Source organism: Gopherus flavomarginatus, chromosome 1 (genome assembly GCF_025201925.1).
Source record: "Gopherus flavomarginatus isolate rGopFla2 chromosome 1, rGopFla2.mat.asm, whole genome shotgun sequence".
Classification (NCBI taxonomy): Eukaryota; Metazoa; Chordata; order Testudines; family Testudinidae; genus Gopherus; species Gopherus flavomarginatus.
In genome coordinates this window covers 74221403-74238580 of record NC_066617.1, presented here as the reverse complement: position 1 = coordinate 74238580, position 17178 = coordinate 74221403, and the positions used below count along the sequence as shown (strand labels likewise).

The window sequence follows — 17178 nt, the reverse complement described above, 5'->3', positions numbered from 1 at the left end:
TCTAAATCATTCTAAGGGTCAGACCTGCCCCAGGCTGATCATAGATTTGGAGTGAGAGCAGAAAGGTGATGTACAGAAGCCACCTTTACTTCCCAGGTGTGGCCAGGGCTGCTCCAGTGCATTTACGGTTGCCAGTCATCCAGGGCTGTCCTGGAGTCTCCAGGAATAATTAAAGATTATTTCATGTGATGAAACTTCCAGGAATACATCCGACCAAAATTGGCATACTTAAGTGCACTTGAGGATTGCATTCCAAATATTTAGTTGGTAGCAGGGCTGCTGTAATACTACCTAATATGTGAACAAGGATTTCTTCCTGGCCACTGAGGAGATCCTATGACATGTAGATCATCTGCTACTGCAAGCTTCAGAGATGCTTGGAGCCAGCGGTGGGATGGAAAGTTTCATGAAGAGGAAATGAATTGGTTGTTTGAATGTTAGAAAATCACCAGAGCAAGGTGACATAAGCCAGTATGTGTGCAGTTTACATAGCTGTGGTGCCATTTTAGCTGATTGAATAATGTTAACATGTTTACAATAAAATATAACTAACGTTGCAGAATAAATATTGATTAAATTACTTGTTTCTATTCAAAGTATGGCTATACTATGGTGACACAATGGCAGCACTGCAGCTATGTCACTGTAGTGATATAGAGTAGGAAGGGATTTTTCCATTGCTGTCAATCAGGGGTGTGAATTTTTTTACAGGTTGCTATGTTGACCTAAATTTTAAAGTGTAGGCCTGGCCTGATTCTCATGGTTCATCCGTTTTTTCAAAATTAATACATAATAGATTGCATCTCAGTTGGTATACCAATCTCTCCCGTTCCTTCCTCTGTCATTCTCTGTTATTGTCATTTCATTGTCATATTGTTAAATAACCTCATCTGGGTAGCAAAATCTTTAGGGCATGGACAGTTTTTATTTCTGTAAAGTACCTTGCAAAATTATAGAATCGCATAAATCTTAAGTATGATAAATAATAAAATAAATAGTGACACCAAGTTGTTTTCCTGCGGGTATAGCCCATGTGAATATGGTTTCCATACTTTGATGCAGGTGAGTTTGATCTGTTTTGGTACAAGGTGCTGCTATGGTGGCTTAAACGAACTGCCTATTACACAATGCATGCAGGAAGAGCAATACAATTTATTGAAAGATTTCCATTGAATACCATGGCACTGAGACTCATTTAAACAACTGTAACAACTAGCCTAATTTGGTGTGGGTCTGTCAGGCCTAGTAGACGGGTGAAGTTGACCTGGTGTGGCTGGCCAGGAGAAGAGATGAGTCCCTGCCTGAGATCTCAGGGTGCAAGTGTTACATTGTGGCCTAGGGGGGAGAGGGTTGGATGTGTTTGTGTGTGTCACCTTTCAGCCCATGGGGTATGTGTATGTGTGTGTGTAAGAGCTCAGATAAAGCCTGGGGCTGGCTGTGTTATTCATGTTGTGTGCGTGGGATCTCAAGTGGGGCCTGGGGCTGGGTGTGTGAAATCTCAGGTGGGGCTGGCTGAAGGCTGTGTGTTCACGCTGTATGTCGTGAGGCCGCCTGGGCCGTGTGCATCGCCCAGGGCGAGCCGTTTGTCATGTTTCGGCCTGGCGGTGCCTGGCTCTGCACCGCCCGCGAGCCAGACCACCCCGCGCGCCCAGTTCTCCGACTCATGGGGGCGGGGCTGATGCCGGACAGCTCCCGCCCAGGCGCTCACCCCGGCGCGCGCGCGTTGCCTGGGGACAGGGGCGCGTGGGGAGGAGGGGGTTACGTGGTGACGTCATTTCTATATGAGCGCGAGCGGCGGGAGCTTGGGTCTTTTTACCGCCAGTCGCGCGGCGCCTCCTCGTCGTTCCTGAGTCACTGCGAGCCCCGGTCCGGCGCAGGTACTGAGGGGAGCGGCTGGCAGGGGCCGTTGCGGAATGAGGGGGCCTGGCTCTGGGCGGTTGGGGGTTCGCTCAGCTCTCGGGGAAGGCGTCTCTCGGCCTGGCCGGGCCCCTGTTCCGGGGTCGGCAGGCGGGGGTGGGCCGGGCCGGACGGAGTTGGTTGTCCCGGTGTCTGCGTGGAGCGGGGCCCCTCCCCTTCTGCGGGGCCTTTCTGCTCCTCCCAGGGGAGCAGCGCCGGTCAGTCGCCTCCCCCGGGGCCGCCATGGCCGCTGGGGTCGCACTAGGCCGCGCTGTGGGGGGCCTGGCGGCGGGGCGGGGAGAGGTCGGTCTGCCTGGTAGTAGCACGTGGGGACTGGGCTGCCCCCGACTTTCCCAGGGGCGCTGTCCCGCCCGATGCTGGTGTGTGTGGGGGGAGGGGAGTCGGGGTGCGTGTTGGGGGTGAATAGGGGAGGCTGTGCTGAGGCGGATTGGGCGAGAGGGGGGCTGTATGTGGGGTCGGTGGCTGTGGCGGGGGGGGTGGCTCTTGTGGGTAGAGCGTGGGGCAGGAGATGCGTCTGGGGAGGGTAGAGAAGAATGCCTTGTGCTAGCTCTGGCTCTTTGCTCTCTCTCCGGAGAGCGTGGAAGCTAATGTGCTGCGCAACTTGTTACTGACAGGGAGGCCCAGAGATTCAGAGCCTGGCGATGAATCGCTTGTGCTCCCAGCCTTGTCTCCGCTCAGTTCCTAGCTTCCGCCGGTGCATGGTATCTAGTGAGTTGAGAGCAGCATGCTAGTCCCCTCTGGGCTACATTCTTGGTGCTTACTCACAATTCCGTGTAAAGGTCTTGGTTAAAGTACCATTAGTGACTGTAAGTGATGATGAGTGGTAGCTTCGCTTGTCAGAAAGAAAACTTGTCCTATTAGTAACCTCCACCACCTGGAGTAAGTTTCAAGCAGTGCTGAGGGGTTGTTTTTATATTATCAGTTGCATAATATTACTAGTAATACCAGAATTTAGACTTCAAAAAATCCACTTGCCCCAAGAAGCCAGGGAAGACACTTACAACATGAATAGCTACATAAAATAGTTTAATAAAAAACATTCTATCTCTATTTGGTTGGTAAAATAACTCTCCAAAAGTGAACAAAGGGTAATCAATATGCTGATGTTTACTTAGTCTGTAGCCAGACATTCAGTGCCTCTGCAGCAGTAGCAGAGTGCAGTTCATAAGATTTGTTAGATTCCTTGCTGCTGTTTGGAACTTGGTGGAGGACTCGTGTACAGCATGCTGTAGTTCCTTGGGAAAAGTTAAGACCAGCAACATCAGAGGTAGACTCTGAGATACTCACAGGGGAAAAGGAATCCAAAGACCAGGAGACTGGAGTAGTGGCAGAAGAGTACCAGTGAATTCTTCTGCTCCTCCACACATCAGGCATAAGGCTCTGGAGGGAGAGAGAGAAGTGAAGACTCTTCCCTTGAGAGCAGTTTAGAGGCTTTGGAAAGTGTATGGGAGCACTCCTAGCAGGTTGGGATGCTAGGTTTCTTACCAGGGCCTTGCCCTGTGAGTGTATTTTGTGTCTGGTAAACTTTTCAAGCTCTTACCCGAATTCTACTGAACTTAAATTGAAATAACAGACTTATTTGTTTTCAGTCCCTCATAAATTTAGAAAATTCTTGTTTTAATCTGTCATTTACACAAACTTGTAAAGATGTTCACTTATGGGAATTGATGACATTGAGCAGAGTTAGGCATTGTGCAGGTATGTTGCAAAGCTTCCCTGCAGCACTTCTTTCTTGTTGTGAGACATGGTTATTCTAGGCAGAGACCGCATTCCTGAGAATGTCACCATATTATACTAAATTGAATTTCTGCAAGTCAATGACATTGGTAGAAGGTTGTCCAATTTCTGAACTTCCAAAATACAAAGCAACCACATGAAATAAACTTATTCATTATCAGAGAAGTGTCAAACGAAGTAGCTGTCAAAGCAATAAAAACAACTTTTGGAGTGGTTGAGTGTCTGTTTAGTTTGAATTATCCTAAAGGATGCAAGACACAGCATCCATCTACGGTTAATCACTCCACGGTCCAGTGGATGTTTTAGAAATGTTCAGCTGTTTGTCTTTACTGGTACCATGTTTGAGCACCAACTGATTTTGTGGTCTGTGGTCATAGGACTTTGGGATGTGCACATGTTCTGTCTCAAACTAAACTGTTCTAAGCCTGGTCATTACTTTTATGGGGAACTTGGAGAACTTAAGCAACAGCTGGATGCTGCAGAAAGTGGTGACATCTGTTGTATTTTAAATATGTTCATTATTCTGTGGGAAGTACAAAATCTGATTTAATCCACAAAATGGGTGGCATTCTCGCCTCTAAATTAAATACTGAACCAGAAGTTCAGCCTGTCACTAGGTTTTAAGATGCCACCAGATGAAATGTGAAAGCTGGTTCCTAATTGCTTGTGGTTAGAGCCCTTGGCTTTCAAGAGTAGGCTACTGAACTTGTTGTCTGGTCACTTTCTAGTTTGGGTAAATGCCTTGTAACTACTTTCCATCTGTCCTAAAACTGCAGAGCAAATCTACAGATCTTACAACAGCTGTTTCACTCCAAAAGTGTTGGTTGATGGTACATTTTTTGTAGATTTGTTTGTAAATTGCTTTTGGGACTTTTTGCATTCAAAAGTGGTGTATAACTAAAGTTAGTTAATTAAAAATAAATTGTTAATGCCACTAACTGACCTTGGCCTGCAGAAGCATAATTCCACCTAAACCACATCTAGCTTTTATATGCAAATGTTTTTTATATTTAGTCCAGTCAACACATGTATAGAAGTTTTACAAAAAGTGCTTGTAGACATCTACATTTTAGCTTCTGACTGACTTAATTGGATTTAAAAACACAATGTGGGTAGCCTGTTGAAGATTTCTTGTATGCATTTAACAGATTTTGTAGATGCAATAAAATTAGTGCAAAGTGGGCATGTAATGATAAAGCTCAGGCCTCATGTACTCTATAGCAAGGCTGGACCTTAAATTTGCAGGAATATTTCTGAATTTTATGATATACTAGAAACTTTGCAGCAACATCATTTGTTAGAATTGACCCAAGCTGCCTTGGGGGGCACCAGGAAGCAAAAAAATATGGCTTGAGAGAACCAAAACAGAATTTTTGTTCTTAAACCCTTCCTGTTAACTTTTTCATGTTTTTGGTGGTTTGTCCCAGTTCAGCCTCCTCCCCCGCTCCAAAAAAAAAAAAAAAAACCCACTTTCAGATGTGAATTTTTCTTTTAAGATTTTTTTTTTCCTGGCCAGCACTATTTACAGTTTGTTCAAGTGTGTGAACAGTTCAAAGCATTGAATTTCACCTGCCATTGTTTTGCCCATTCACCTAGCAAGTATCACATTAAAAGTGGGAACTTGGGAGCTCTCTTCCATTGCTGGTGCCGCAACTACACAGCCTGGTAGCACTTTAACGTTGCTAGTGAAGATATACCCTAAGACAGCAGTAACTTTCCTTAGACTTCAGCTCTCAAATTCTCTACAAGCAAACTATCGTTTAAGAACTCATGGAGCCTCAATTTCAGCTCCTACTATTAAGGATAAACAAGAACTGCTCAGATTAATAAAGGACAAATATCTACATGGGCTTGTACAAAAGCCTTCTGAGCAACTCGGGCTAGCTCTAACAAAAGGGTTTGATTTCTCTTCCCTCCCCACCCCCCCATCATAAAGATTCTCTTGCATGTTTCTATCAGATAGTAAACAATTCAGTCAACAAGCACTCAGCAACCCCTCTGCTAGTTTGTAGCACTGTGATGTCTACCTGACAGACTTACATCAGTGTAACTGCGTCACTCAGGGGTGTGAGAAATCTACACTGCTGAACGACGTTATAACGACCAAATGTTGTCTACTTGGGCTATGTCGGCAGGCGACCTGCTGCCACCTACTGCAGAGGTGGATTAACTACGCAGATGGCAGAAGCTCTTCTGTCAGCACAGGAAGGTCTTCACTTACGTGCTGCATCTATGATGATGCAGCATTTTAACTGTAGACCTTCCCTGAGTGCTTGTAATTTACTCTTGCTGGGAACATAGAATAGGATCCCAGATTCTAGTGAAGTGAGTAAGGAAACATACTACAGAACTAGTTTAAAACTATGACCAGTCAATTAATTCTACCCTTTTATTCTGTTGTTCAGACTCTCTGAACTGGTTTTAAAAGTGGGGTAACTAGAATGTAGGGACCTAGAATACAGGCCACACGCTACTAATACTTGCTATACCGCACAAGCTTTACTTGTGTGTTGATAGAGAAGTACAATCTAGTGTTCTAAAACTAGAACCAAGAATCAGGGACTTAAATCTGGAATTAGTGTTTAACAGACTGCCTCAGTTTCTCCATTTCACCATCAGTAAAAAGGCAATAATGCCTATCGTGAGAGGATGTTGTGGGGGCTAGTTACATCATGTATGAAGAAAAAAAACACAACCTATGAAGTATTCATCCAAAGACTTCAATGTATTATTTATTCTCCATGCCCAATTCTGCAGAGGAGTTATCCGGGAGTTGGCAGAAATGCCAGAAAGGGATACATGCAGTGGAGCAATTTGGCAAAACAATTAAGGGCAGCAAGGGTCAGTTTAATATCTTATCTGACAAGATCAACTTGTACACATTACAAAATCACCTAAAGGAAAGGATAATGTCAGCTGGCTGTTGAGATCAATTGCACTCAGACATGACATGGTTGACAATTACACTGATATCTGCAAGCCTTTGGAGCAGTGGTGGGCAACCTGTGGCCAGGATAATCTGCTGGCAGGCCATGAGACCATTTGTTTACATTGACTGACTGTTTGCAGGTGTGGCCGTGGTTCGCTGTTCCCGGCCAATGAGAGCTGTGGAAAGCAGTGTGAGCCAGCCACTGTTTCCTGCAGCTCCCTTCGGCCGGGAATGGCAAACTGCGGCCACTGGGAGCTGCAGAGGGCCATGCCTGTGGATGGTCGATGTAAACAACCTGTCTTTTGGCCTGCCAGTGGATTACCCTGATGGGCTGCATGCGGCCCACAGGTAGCAGGTTGCCCACCACTGCTTTGGAGCATTGTGCAACATGAAGGTGGCTTTTCTTCCACTAGCTTACATTAAGCATATTTTTAACAGCTGTACCTGAATAAAGCTTTTTAAAAGTCTCTTAAAATGTTGAAAAGTGCTTCAAAATTAAGTACTTTGAAGAAGTCTTTTGAAACCTAATGTCTAACAAGGCAGAAAACTCGGCAGCTCCAAGTCTGAAGCCTAGTAGCTAACTCTTCTACTGCTGGCTGCAGTTCATTCCTGCTCCCATGGAAACCAGTCTTTCAACAATAAACTGTAAACCTGATTTTAAAAAGAAAACTCTCCTGTTTTCAGCCACCAATTCACTGTTTATAGAATCAGAGAGGGCAGCCAGCAACAGTCTTGAACTGTTGTAAGTTTCAGTTACTGTGGCTTGGAAAAGCCACTATAGCAATAAGCCACAACAAAAGCATGCACATATTAATTGTAAATGTCAAGTGAGGAGGCCTATTGTAGAGTAAAAAGCACACCACTAATGTACTAATGATGGCCACATTCCAGCTTTATTACAGAGTATGGCTCATTTGCTTAAAGTTTTAAGAGATTCTAAGGTCATTATAGCACACATCCTTCCATTATGAAAAACAGTTCTAGTATAACAACAAACTAAGTGTGGAATATAATTGAAGACTTGGGAAAGATTCCAATGCTTTTCCAGATTTTCCCTCTCCCAACCTATGTTGCCTCTATTAGCTTCAGTTTTCATGCCCCAAATAACACTTACTGCTCACTGATTTAACAAATGGCAATAAAGAGCCCTAATTCACAAACTAAATCCTTAAGCACTAGTGCATGGGGATGTGAGCAAAAATATCTGAGGAACTAGCCATAATGGGATTTTGAATCATCTGTAGCCTCATTCATAATCCATAGTTGCTAAAACCCATTCGCTGCCTAGTGTTTTGAGGTTTTTGTTTTCAAAGCTTATTACTATTTCTCCCTTTTCCATAAATATCCTGACTTGAGAATGCTAGTTAGATCATATTACATCCAAAAAAGCACATTGACAATATTAAGGTTGCAAAGTCAAACACTCAAAAGTAAGGGAAATGCCAGAGTTGGGGGTGCCCATGTAGCTCCCTTGGACATGTTTATTTGATAGTCTTTAACTGCACAATCACATATTGCTTTTCTGTAGAACTTTTAAAGCTCATTCAGTGCACATGCTGAACAGTGCTCAGTGAATTGGTAGCTACCCATAAATATTTGTTTTTACCCTCATCATTCAACGTGTCCCCATCCTGTTACTGTACACCATTCAAATCTTGCATTAAATAAAAAATTATTAATTGGCTCATGGGCTTTATGGTACTCATCCTAGTATCTTGGTTCTTTACAAACATTAATGCTTTTATCTTCACAGCAGCCCTTGATGTGAAGTGGTGTTATCCCAATTCCATATATGGGGAACTGACAGAGATAAAAGCTAAGACTGTCAGAAATCACAACTAGTTTGGGGTGCTCAGTTTGAGATGCCAAGGGTCTGTTTTGTGTTTTTTTAAAGAGTACCTAGAACTGTATAGCACTCTATATATTTGGAGCAAAGCTCCCACTGACCTTTGGCTGCAGCTGTTAGTGCTTCTGCAAATCAGCCCCCAAGTGACTCAAGCTGGGTATTCAGGGGAGGGAGGGTACATGTGAAAATGTTTGCTCTTCTTACAGTTGGCCATCTCATTCGTCATGCACTTTTCTCCAACTTCTGAAGCACCTAAAGTACAGGTCCTACAGACAACAGCCTCATTCACTATACAACCCTGATTCAGCCCAAGAACATAGTCCAGCCTGCATGCAGAAGGCAGTGAGTGTCATGGAAAAAGTGTGTGTAATCATGATGTAACTAAGATTGTGATACTGCATACACACAAGGGGCCAAATTAAAGTGTCACAGGTAATTAATTCTGACATATTCTAGCCTGTGTGCTTTAATGTAGTTTGCTATATTAAGATTTTTAAATGCTTACAAGTTTAAAAAGTCATCATGCAGAACCATACTGACCTCCCATCATGGGTCATCCACAGGGCTGTGATCTACAGGTCCCCAGCAAAGTCTTCTATCCCTTAAGCTAATGGAGTAACTGATCGCAACAGAAGCCTGTTAACTTCTCTGTGAACTTGCCACTAGAGAGGGATGGAGATGCTTTGCCTGTGTGTTTCATAGCTATTTGCTGGACAGCAAAGGAATCCTGAGACTCTGGAGTAACTGGTTCTTTCCAGGTTCTGTAGTGGAATGATCTAATGGCTAGATCTTTCTGCCCATCTACCCAGCCTGTTCTGCTCTCGTCCCCAACCACCAGCATGTGTCCTTTCCTTTACCCTGATTTCCCCTCCCCTTACTCTCCCACACCTCTTGTTCTCGCCTCCCTACATTGAAGTCAGGCAGCTTCCCTTGTCTTCCAAATTGCCTGGGAGCCAGCAGGGAGACAACTGAGGGGAAGAGACTGTCACTACTCAGTTCCTGCAGCTCCTGGAAACTTGAAGGAGCAATTGCAGAGAATTTGTGCTCAACTTCTGCAGTCCAGGTTAGAGAACGCTGCATCACTCTGTGTGGATGACACTTGTGCATGTAGATGCAAGAGGATAGAGCATGTTCAGTGCTTATTCAGAGAATTTAGCCACCAAACTTTAACTAGTCTAATGAGCATGTATGAACTGAGATTTTTCAGAGGCTTATCATTTGACCAAATTTGGGTGGCTTTTCAATGGGAATAAAAAAAGGGATACCCCTACCACAGCAAGCCTCTTGCGAAATTTCACGCCCTGCTCCAAAGTATGGAGGTGAACAGCTTCTGAACAAAACTGCTAATCTTTTTAACATGAGAAAACATAATTTTTCCCTACCTTGCTTTGGGAAATGGTTCAGCCATTTCAACACGCTTTTCAAGATACTCTTCCTGAAGCAGACACTTAGCATACAAAATTTGAGCCAAAGTTATAAGCAACTGAAAACAGAATCCTATAGTGGAAAATGTAACATAACTACAGGCAACATTACTACATGTAACTTAACACCAAGAGCATCAACTGTCATTTAATCAAATGCTTTCTTTCATAACACCTATTTTATAATCACAAATACTAGTAGACTTCTGAAGGACGCTTGCTTTCTGGAGGAGAATCTCCAAGTACATTATGGCAGATCACAGTAGCTTGAACATTTGTCTCACTGGAATAGGAGCCACTTACAAAAGACTTTGAAACACTTCAGTTGTACCACACAGAGAAGATGCAAAAGGTGGGTAATACACCATTAGATAACGTCATTATCTCAGCCCTGTCTAAAAAATTAAATGTTTTACAAAACGTTCCTGTTTGTCTTTGTACCACTATTGGGAGCCCTGAGTATGGGCAAGACAGTGGTGGCAAATATGATGGTATAAATGCTAGAGGTCACAATAGCTTTCATGCCTAAAGTAAGGCCTCCACCAATTTTATGGGGGTATTTTTGGTAAAATTCTATAGTTTAGACACAGTCAGTACAACAAAACATTAGACCAACTCAAAACCTTATCAGTTACTTGTATTATCTTATTCCTCAGCCATGAAGTCCTCCTCTTGCTACAGAACTGTGGCTCCCAGCACTGGTGCACTGTCTTCACTGCCACTTTACAACACTGAAACTTGCAGCACTCCAGGGGGTGTTTTTTCGCACCCCTGAGTGAGAAAGTTGTAGCGCTGTAAAGTGGCAGTGTAGGCAAGGCCTTAGTCTCCAGTCCCATAACATTGGTACTGGGCAGAATCTTTCGGGCACTAGTGAAAAGGTTAAAGTGAGGAATAGACGCTTGTGGTGGCTTCAGCCTTGAATCATTAACTGGATTTGTTGGAAACATGGTTTGATTTTCAGAGGTATGAACATCTGCAACTCCCATGGATTTCAGTGGAAACTGTGAGTACACCAGCACCTTTGACTATCTTGTGCTAATTATTTAGGAGGAAAATGTCAACATGAAGGGGAAACAGGTCTGAGTTTCAGTTCCTCAGTAGTACTATTTTAATGTACTGTATCAGACTACAGCTACTTATTTTTTTTTCTTTTTGATATTCTGATATCTTGATGCCAGTACTAGCAAGTGCTTGTTGCATCTGAATGCAGCACTTTACCCAATAATTCAGCTGCCAGTTGAGTAGTGCTATATACGGGATGTGGTGGTTTTTCCTGATCATCATCAGATTATTCACATTGTCATGAGGTTTAGATGCATATTTCATAAACTTATGCCGTCTTGTAACTACAAGAATCTGTGGTGTCTTGGTGATCTCATGTGCAAGTGGATTCCACAGGTTTGACTATATGGCTATTTCTACATCTCTGGCAAGATGTGGAGTAGAGGGTTATACATATAGCTGCAGCGAAGGCAAGCTCATAGACTTTAGGTGATGATATTGGTCCCTTCTGACCCTAGTCTGACCTCCTGCACAAAGCAGGCCACAGAACCCTACCCATCCACTTCTATAACAAACCCCTAACCTATGTCCGAGTTATTGAAGTCTTCAAATTTTGGTTTGAAGACCTCAAGCTGCAGAGAAGCCACCAGCAAGTGACCCATGCCCCAAGCTGCATCCATGTTTGTCACTGTGTATAGCTACATGCTGCAGTATGCATCTCCAATAGTGGGAATGCAGTGGAGAAAAGTTCTGGCAGCCTTTCACTCTGCTGCCTTCCTACTGCTGGAGCCTTTCACTGCAGCAGGAAGAGACTTTAGCAGTGGAACCCTGCACTGCTAAAAACAGCAGTGCAGATTTGGGAGCCAATATTTGGGCATGTAGAGAGTATATACCCTGGGGGTTCAGACATAGGCAGTCTACTCACTATCTACACTGCTGTTTGTACCCATGCTAGCTGGGCCTATAGTGTCTGCTATACGTGCTGCTGTAAGTGAACCTTATGTTGTGTGAAGTATAACTACCTATTCCAAACTTCCTGTCCTTAAATTTCTCTTTATAGTCCTTTGTTCTTGGTTTGACTGTAGCAAATTTAAACTAACTCTGCCAGTCGGCCTTATTTATCATACAAGTTAAACATTATCTGCCACTGTCTCTATACCTTAATGTGCCTGAATCAATGGAATTTTTCAAAAACTTCTGTAGCCTTTGTTAACAATATAATATTTCATGGGAAATGTAACCACTAGCTGAATGTCACATTCACTTCTCTACTCTGAAGGTCAGTTACATATTTGGGAGAGGAGGTAGAGCAAGTGGAGGTATCTGAGCTTCTAGCTATTATCTTTGGAAAATCATGGGAGACAGGAGAGATTCCAGAAGACTGGAAAGGGCAAATATAGTGCCTATCTATGAAAAGGGAAATAAAGACCAGTTAGTTTAACTTCTGTGCCAGGGAAGATAATGGAGCAAGTAATTAAGGAAATCGTCTGCAAACACTTGGAAGGCGGTAAGGTGATAGGGAATAGCCAGCATGGATTTGTAAAGAATCTGACAGCTTTCTTTGATAGGATAACGAGTCTTGTTGATAAAGGAGAAGCAGTGGATGTGGTATACCTAGGCTTTAGTAAGGCATTTGATACAGTCTTGCATGATATTCTTATCAATAAACTAGGCAAATACAACTTAGATGGGGCTACTATAAGGTGGATGCCTAACTGGTTGGATAACTGTACTCAGAGTAGTTATTCATGGTTCCCAATCCTGCTGGAAAGGTATAACAAGTGGAGTTCCATAGGGATCTGTTTTGGGACCAGCTCTGTTCAATATCTTCAACAACTTAGATATTGGCATAGAAAGTACACTTTTTAAGTCTGCAGATGATACCAAACTGGGAGGGATTGCAACTGCTTTGGAGAACAGGATCATAATTCAAAATGATCTGGACAAATTGGAGAAATGGTCTGAGGTAAACAGGATGAAGTTTAACAAAGACAAATGCAGAGAGTGCTCCACTTAGGAAGGAAGAATCCATTTCACACATACAAAATGGGAAGAGACTGTCTAGGAAGGAGTACGGTGGAAAGGGATCTAGGGGTTATAGTGGACCACAAGCTAAACATGAGTCAGCAGTGTGATGCTGTTGCGAAAAAAGCAAACGTGATTCTGGGATGCATTAATGGGTGTGTTGTGAGCAAGACACGAGAAGTCATTCTTCCGCTCTACTCTGTGCTGGTTAGGCCTCAACTGGAGTATTGTGTCCAGTTCTGGGCACCGCATTTCAAGAAAGATGTGGAGAAATTGGAGAGGGTCCAGAGAAGAGCAACAAGAATGATTAAAGGTCTTGAGAACATGACCTATGAAGGAAGGCTGAAAGAATTGGGTTTGTTTAGTTTGGGAAAAAAGAAGACTGAGAGGGGACATGATAGCAGTTTTCAGGTATCTAAAAGGGTGTCATAAGGAGGAGGGAGAAAACTTGTCCACCTTAGCCTCTAAGGATAGAACAAGAAGCAACGGTCTTAAACTGCAGCAAGGGATGTTTAGGTTGGACATTAGGAAAAAGTTCCTAATTGTCAGGGTGGTTAAATGCTGGAATAAATTGCCTAGGGAGGATGTGGAATCTCCATTTCTGGAGATATTTAAGAGTAGGTTAGATAAATGTCGGTCAGGGATGATCTAGACAGAATATGGTCCTGCCACGAGGGCAGGGGACTGGACTCAATGACCTCTCGAAGTCCCTTCCAGTCCTAGAATCTGTGAATAAGTGGAGATGGAAATTGTTCTTCAATGACGTATATTTTAGGATATATTAAGTGCCTATTGGCATTCATGAATGAGAGCTATTGAACTAGATTTGTAGAACATGTGACAAGAGGATGTGCAAGGTAATGCTTCAAACCCTTTTCTTGATACCCACTTCCCATGCTAGTGGTAGGTGGGTGTTGCATGGATATGACCACAAGCACCTCAAGGTAAGAAGCACTTTGTTTCCATCTTCTGAGTAGGCCTTTTTATCCAGTAAACAATTGGATTACATACCCCTGTGTTTCAGGGTAATCAAGTCTACTATGTCTTCTACTTTGCCCACTGCTGCTGTGTAGTGGAAACTCATCCTAACCAGTAACAATTGCCATGGGTTCCCTTAATTGCTGTGGAGAGGTCAGTATAATTGTTTTAGTGGTCATTTAATATACATCCCTCATAGCTCGAACCACTACTGAGCTGCCACAAATCTGTGCTAAGTAAAGTGCACTGTTTAAACTTTACTGGATGTTTCACCAATCATATTTAGTGAGTGAACAATATGAAGACTATACTGATCAAAGCAGCCCAGCCATTGAGGGGAGCACAGTGCAGAAATCCAGAAGAGGGCTACTTGGAATGTCAGAACTTTTTACAGTAGATTTCCATTCAAAATAGCATTTTCAAATAACTTGTTCAAACAATTATTGCTAAGCTTGAAACCTCTTTAATTTTTTTCATTGATGTTTATGCTGCCAGCTTCACAAATGAAATTCTTTGGCAAGATGATAACCAGGAATACTAGGATCACTTGCAAATTAAGTAGCTCTTATAATGAATGTACGTGCCCTAAGTTCCCAACTTGTAATGAGCAGAGGACTTAGCTGTTGTTTCCCTCCTTAACATCATGGCTGAGGGGGAGAGGAGGCGGAAGAGATCTAAAACACAACACACATATACATTGTTTGTAATTGTACAGGTACTGTATGGTGTTATAAGGTAAAGTGAAATTTGATTGAGAGTCCCAATTGTATTTCCATAACCTTAACATGTTTGGGTTTTGTTTAAGTGTAACCTTAGCTCTGAATTTCCTGGGTTTGTAATGTTTGGTTTTGGGTTAATTACAGCATCCCTGTAACATTTTACCCTTAAGTTACTGATATCTACTCTGAACCTTAATTTCATCTTCATGTACACTTTTCTTGGAATCTGTTTTTAATTGTTAATGTCAAATATGAACACTCAACAGGAGACTCAGAATGCTGCCATGCTGTGTTTCTAGTGATTTGAAGATATGTAGTTATCAACCTTAAATAGGTTTTTTAATTTTGGCTCTTAATGCCAGAGTGCACTATTTAAATTGGGGGTTTATAGGTGCATTGCCAGAGCAGTTGAAAACAGCTGGAATATAATGTGAATCTGACTCTTAAATTTACAATTGATTTGTTGGTTTAAGAGACTGTGTTTAAGAGGACTATGCAGAAAGGAAAACAGGAGGGTGGAGAGCCCAGTCCTGAAATCTCAATATCTTTTCACTTCAAGGACTTGTGTTGTGCTCCTGCCTCAGTTTCGCTGCCATTGCTGCCTTGGTGAACAGTGGAGCTGAGACAGCAGGGTCATGTGGAATCGGTAAGACACTGATGTCCAAAGCTAGCACATGGCCATGGACTTTAAGGAGCTCAACTGGTCGCTGCTCTCTGATCTGCCTTAGAACTCTTGACACACGTCCAGTCTAAGGGCTAACTCATTAGAACAAATAGAATTGTTACATGCAAATTAGCTGTAGAGGAGGGTGCTTGATTCTTTCCTCTGATCTCAGTGGACCTATTTTAATTACCTGTGATATTGATCTAACTCTTCTTGTAAGTATATATAATGGAACAATTAGATACAAAAAATTAATTTGATTATACCTATGTTTGTAGACTGTTAAAATCAGTGAAATCATATGCAATATGGAAAATATAAAGCCTGTTCTCCTTTTAAGATTCAGGAAAAAGACTGATGCAGATATTGTTTAATGAGACCCAAAACTTTGGTTTTTTTACTCAAACTAATTAATTGAATTTCCTGAGAACTAACATCCTTCTGTACTCAAAGCATTAGAGCTATAAATTTCTGGATAATAATCCTATGTTTTTATAACACAGGGTGAGTCTATGCTTTCATTGCAAAAAAGAATTCAGCCTCAACTATGGAACTGCAATTGGCGCTTCCATACTTCGGTTATGTAACCATATTTTTCTTTGCAAGACTTTCATATTTCTAGAATTGTGCTAATTTAGCATGAACTTGGACATTTTAACCTGATGATGTAGTCAAATATATGTTAATGACTTCAATACCATTTTTGTGTAAAAATGTTTTTCGGCCACTATTCAAGCACCAAAAACAAAACGTAGCAGTGTTTCAAGTGTAATTGAAAACTGTCTCAATTTTTTCATTAAATTTGGTGTTGAGATCGTATAGTCTTTCTAAAATCATCATCTTGATTTTTAGATTCCTTTAAAATAAAACCAATCAGACTTGTGAATTTATGGATTAAATGTGTTTGCAGGTGAAATACACTTCAGTGCGGAAAACTGTTGCTTCAGATTAACAGCAGTTGCGCAAGTGGAGGAAGGGGCCACTAAGCCACCTTGCTTGCACATGGAGTCAGGTATGGGGCAACTGTGACTGCCTGTCTCCAAAGCAAAGCAGCAGCATACCTCATGAACCTCTGAGTATTAACAACACCCCAATGTCAGAGTTGGCTTTTCTAATTTAGTTCTGTAATTTATCCTGCCTCTACCTCATCTGTCAGTTCTTGTTTCTTCTCCTCCATGACACTTCTGCTGCCCATAAGTAAATTGCTCCTGTGAAGAATGTCTTTCCAGGCCCTTTGCACTTGTACCCCTCTATTTCCACCCATATAAACCATTTTTTTGCATATCATTTTTCATTTCCACACACAATGAAGTGTGTGCATGTATGTTTTGATAGATATTGTTGGTACTTGAGTGGATCGTAGGTAGCCTTGCAGCTGGTTAGTTTTCATTGCTGAAGAGAAACTGAGGTCCTAGTCAGTCATAGAGTAAAGTTAGTTCCTAGTTTTTTTTAACATAGAATTACTGTTACACAATATACATTTCTAATCTCTAAATTGGCTTTAATTTCAAAATGAACATATTTCAGTGGTCGTATTCATTAGATGCAAGTTAGTGGGAAGTCGTGGGACAGATGTTGAAATATATGCAGTTCTAATGAATCTCAACTCTACCATTTGGACTAAGTGTTGCCTTTTTACTGACTGCTTTAATATTAGAGTTTTAATGACTTAGCCAAAACTTTGTTCAAGTAATTTTCGTATTTGTAGCTAGCTAAATTAGTGTAAACTCAAGTTGACTGGATTCTTATGCCTGTCCCAAAAGTGACCATATTGTTCCTGTCTTACTGGAACAGTCATGGCTTCCCATTTCATCATCTGAACAAAGTTTTTGTTTTGTTTTTAAACTAAAATATTTAAGACCTTGCCGTAGGGCAGGGGTCGGCAGCCTCTGGCACATGGCTTACCAGGGTAAGCACGCTGGTGGGCCCAGGCCAGT

General features: G+C 42.2%; 1 protein-coding gene across 8 annotated transcripts in view; it reads left to right on the top strand.

Moving 5' to 3' along the window:
• The first annotated feature begins 1759 nt into the window (after window positions 1-1759).
• Window positions 1760-17178, top strand: part of NAP1L1 (nucleosome assembly protein 1 like 1) — a 51347-nt gene continuing 35928 nt past the window's right edge. The window contains exons 1-3 of one of the 8 annotated variants that reach the window (XM_050935620.1): window positions 1760-1877; window positions 8636-8861; window positions 10815-10856. In XM_050935620.1, coding sequence (XP_050791577.1) covers window positions 10838-10856 — 19 coding nt within the window. In that variant the 5' untranslated portion in view covers window positions 1760-1877; window positions 8636-8861; window positions 10815-10837. Of the gene's footprint in view, window positions 1878-8635; window positions 8862-10812; window positions 10857-16151; window positions 16254-17178 lie in introns of those variants that run through there. The other 7 variants (XM_050935624.1, XM_050935622.1, XM_050935623.1 and 4 more) reach the window with 7 other exon arrangements.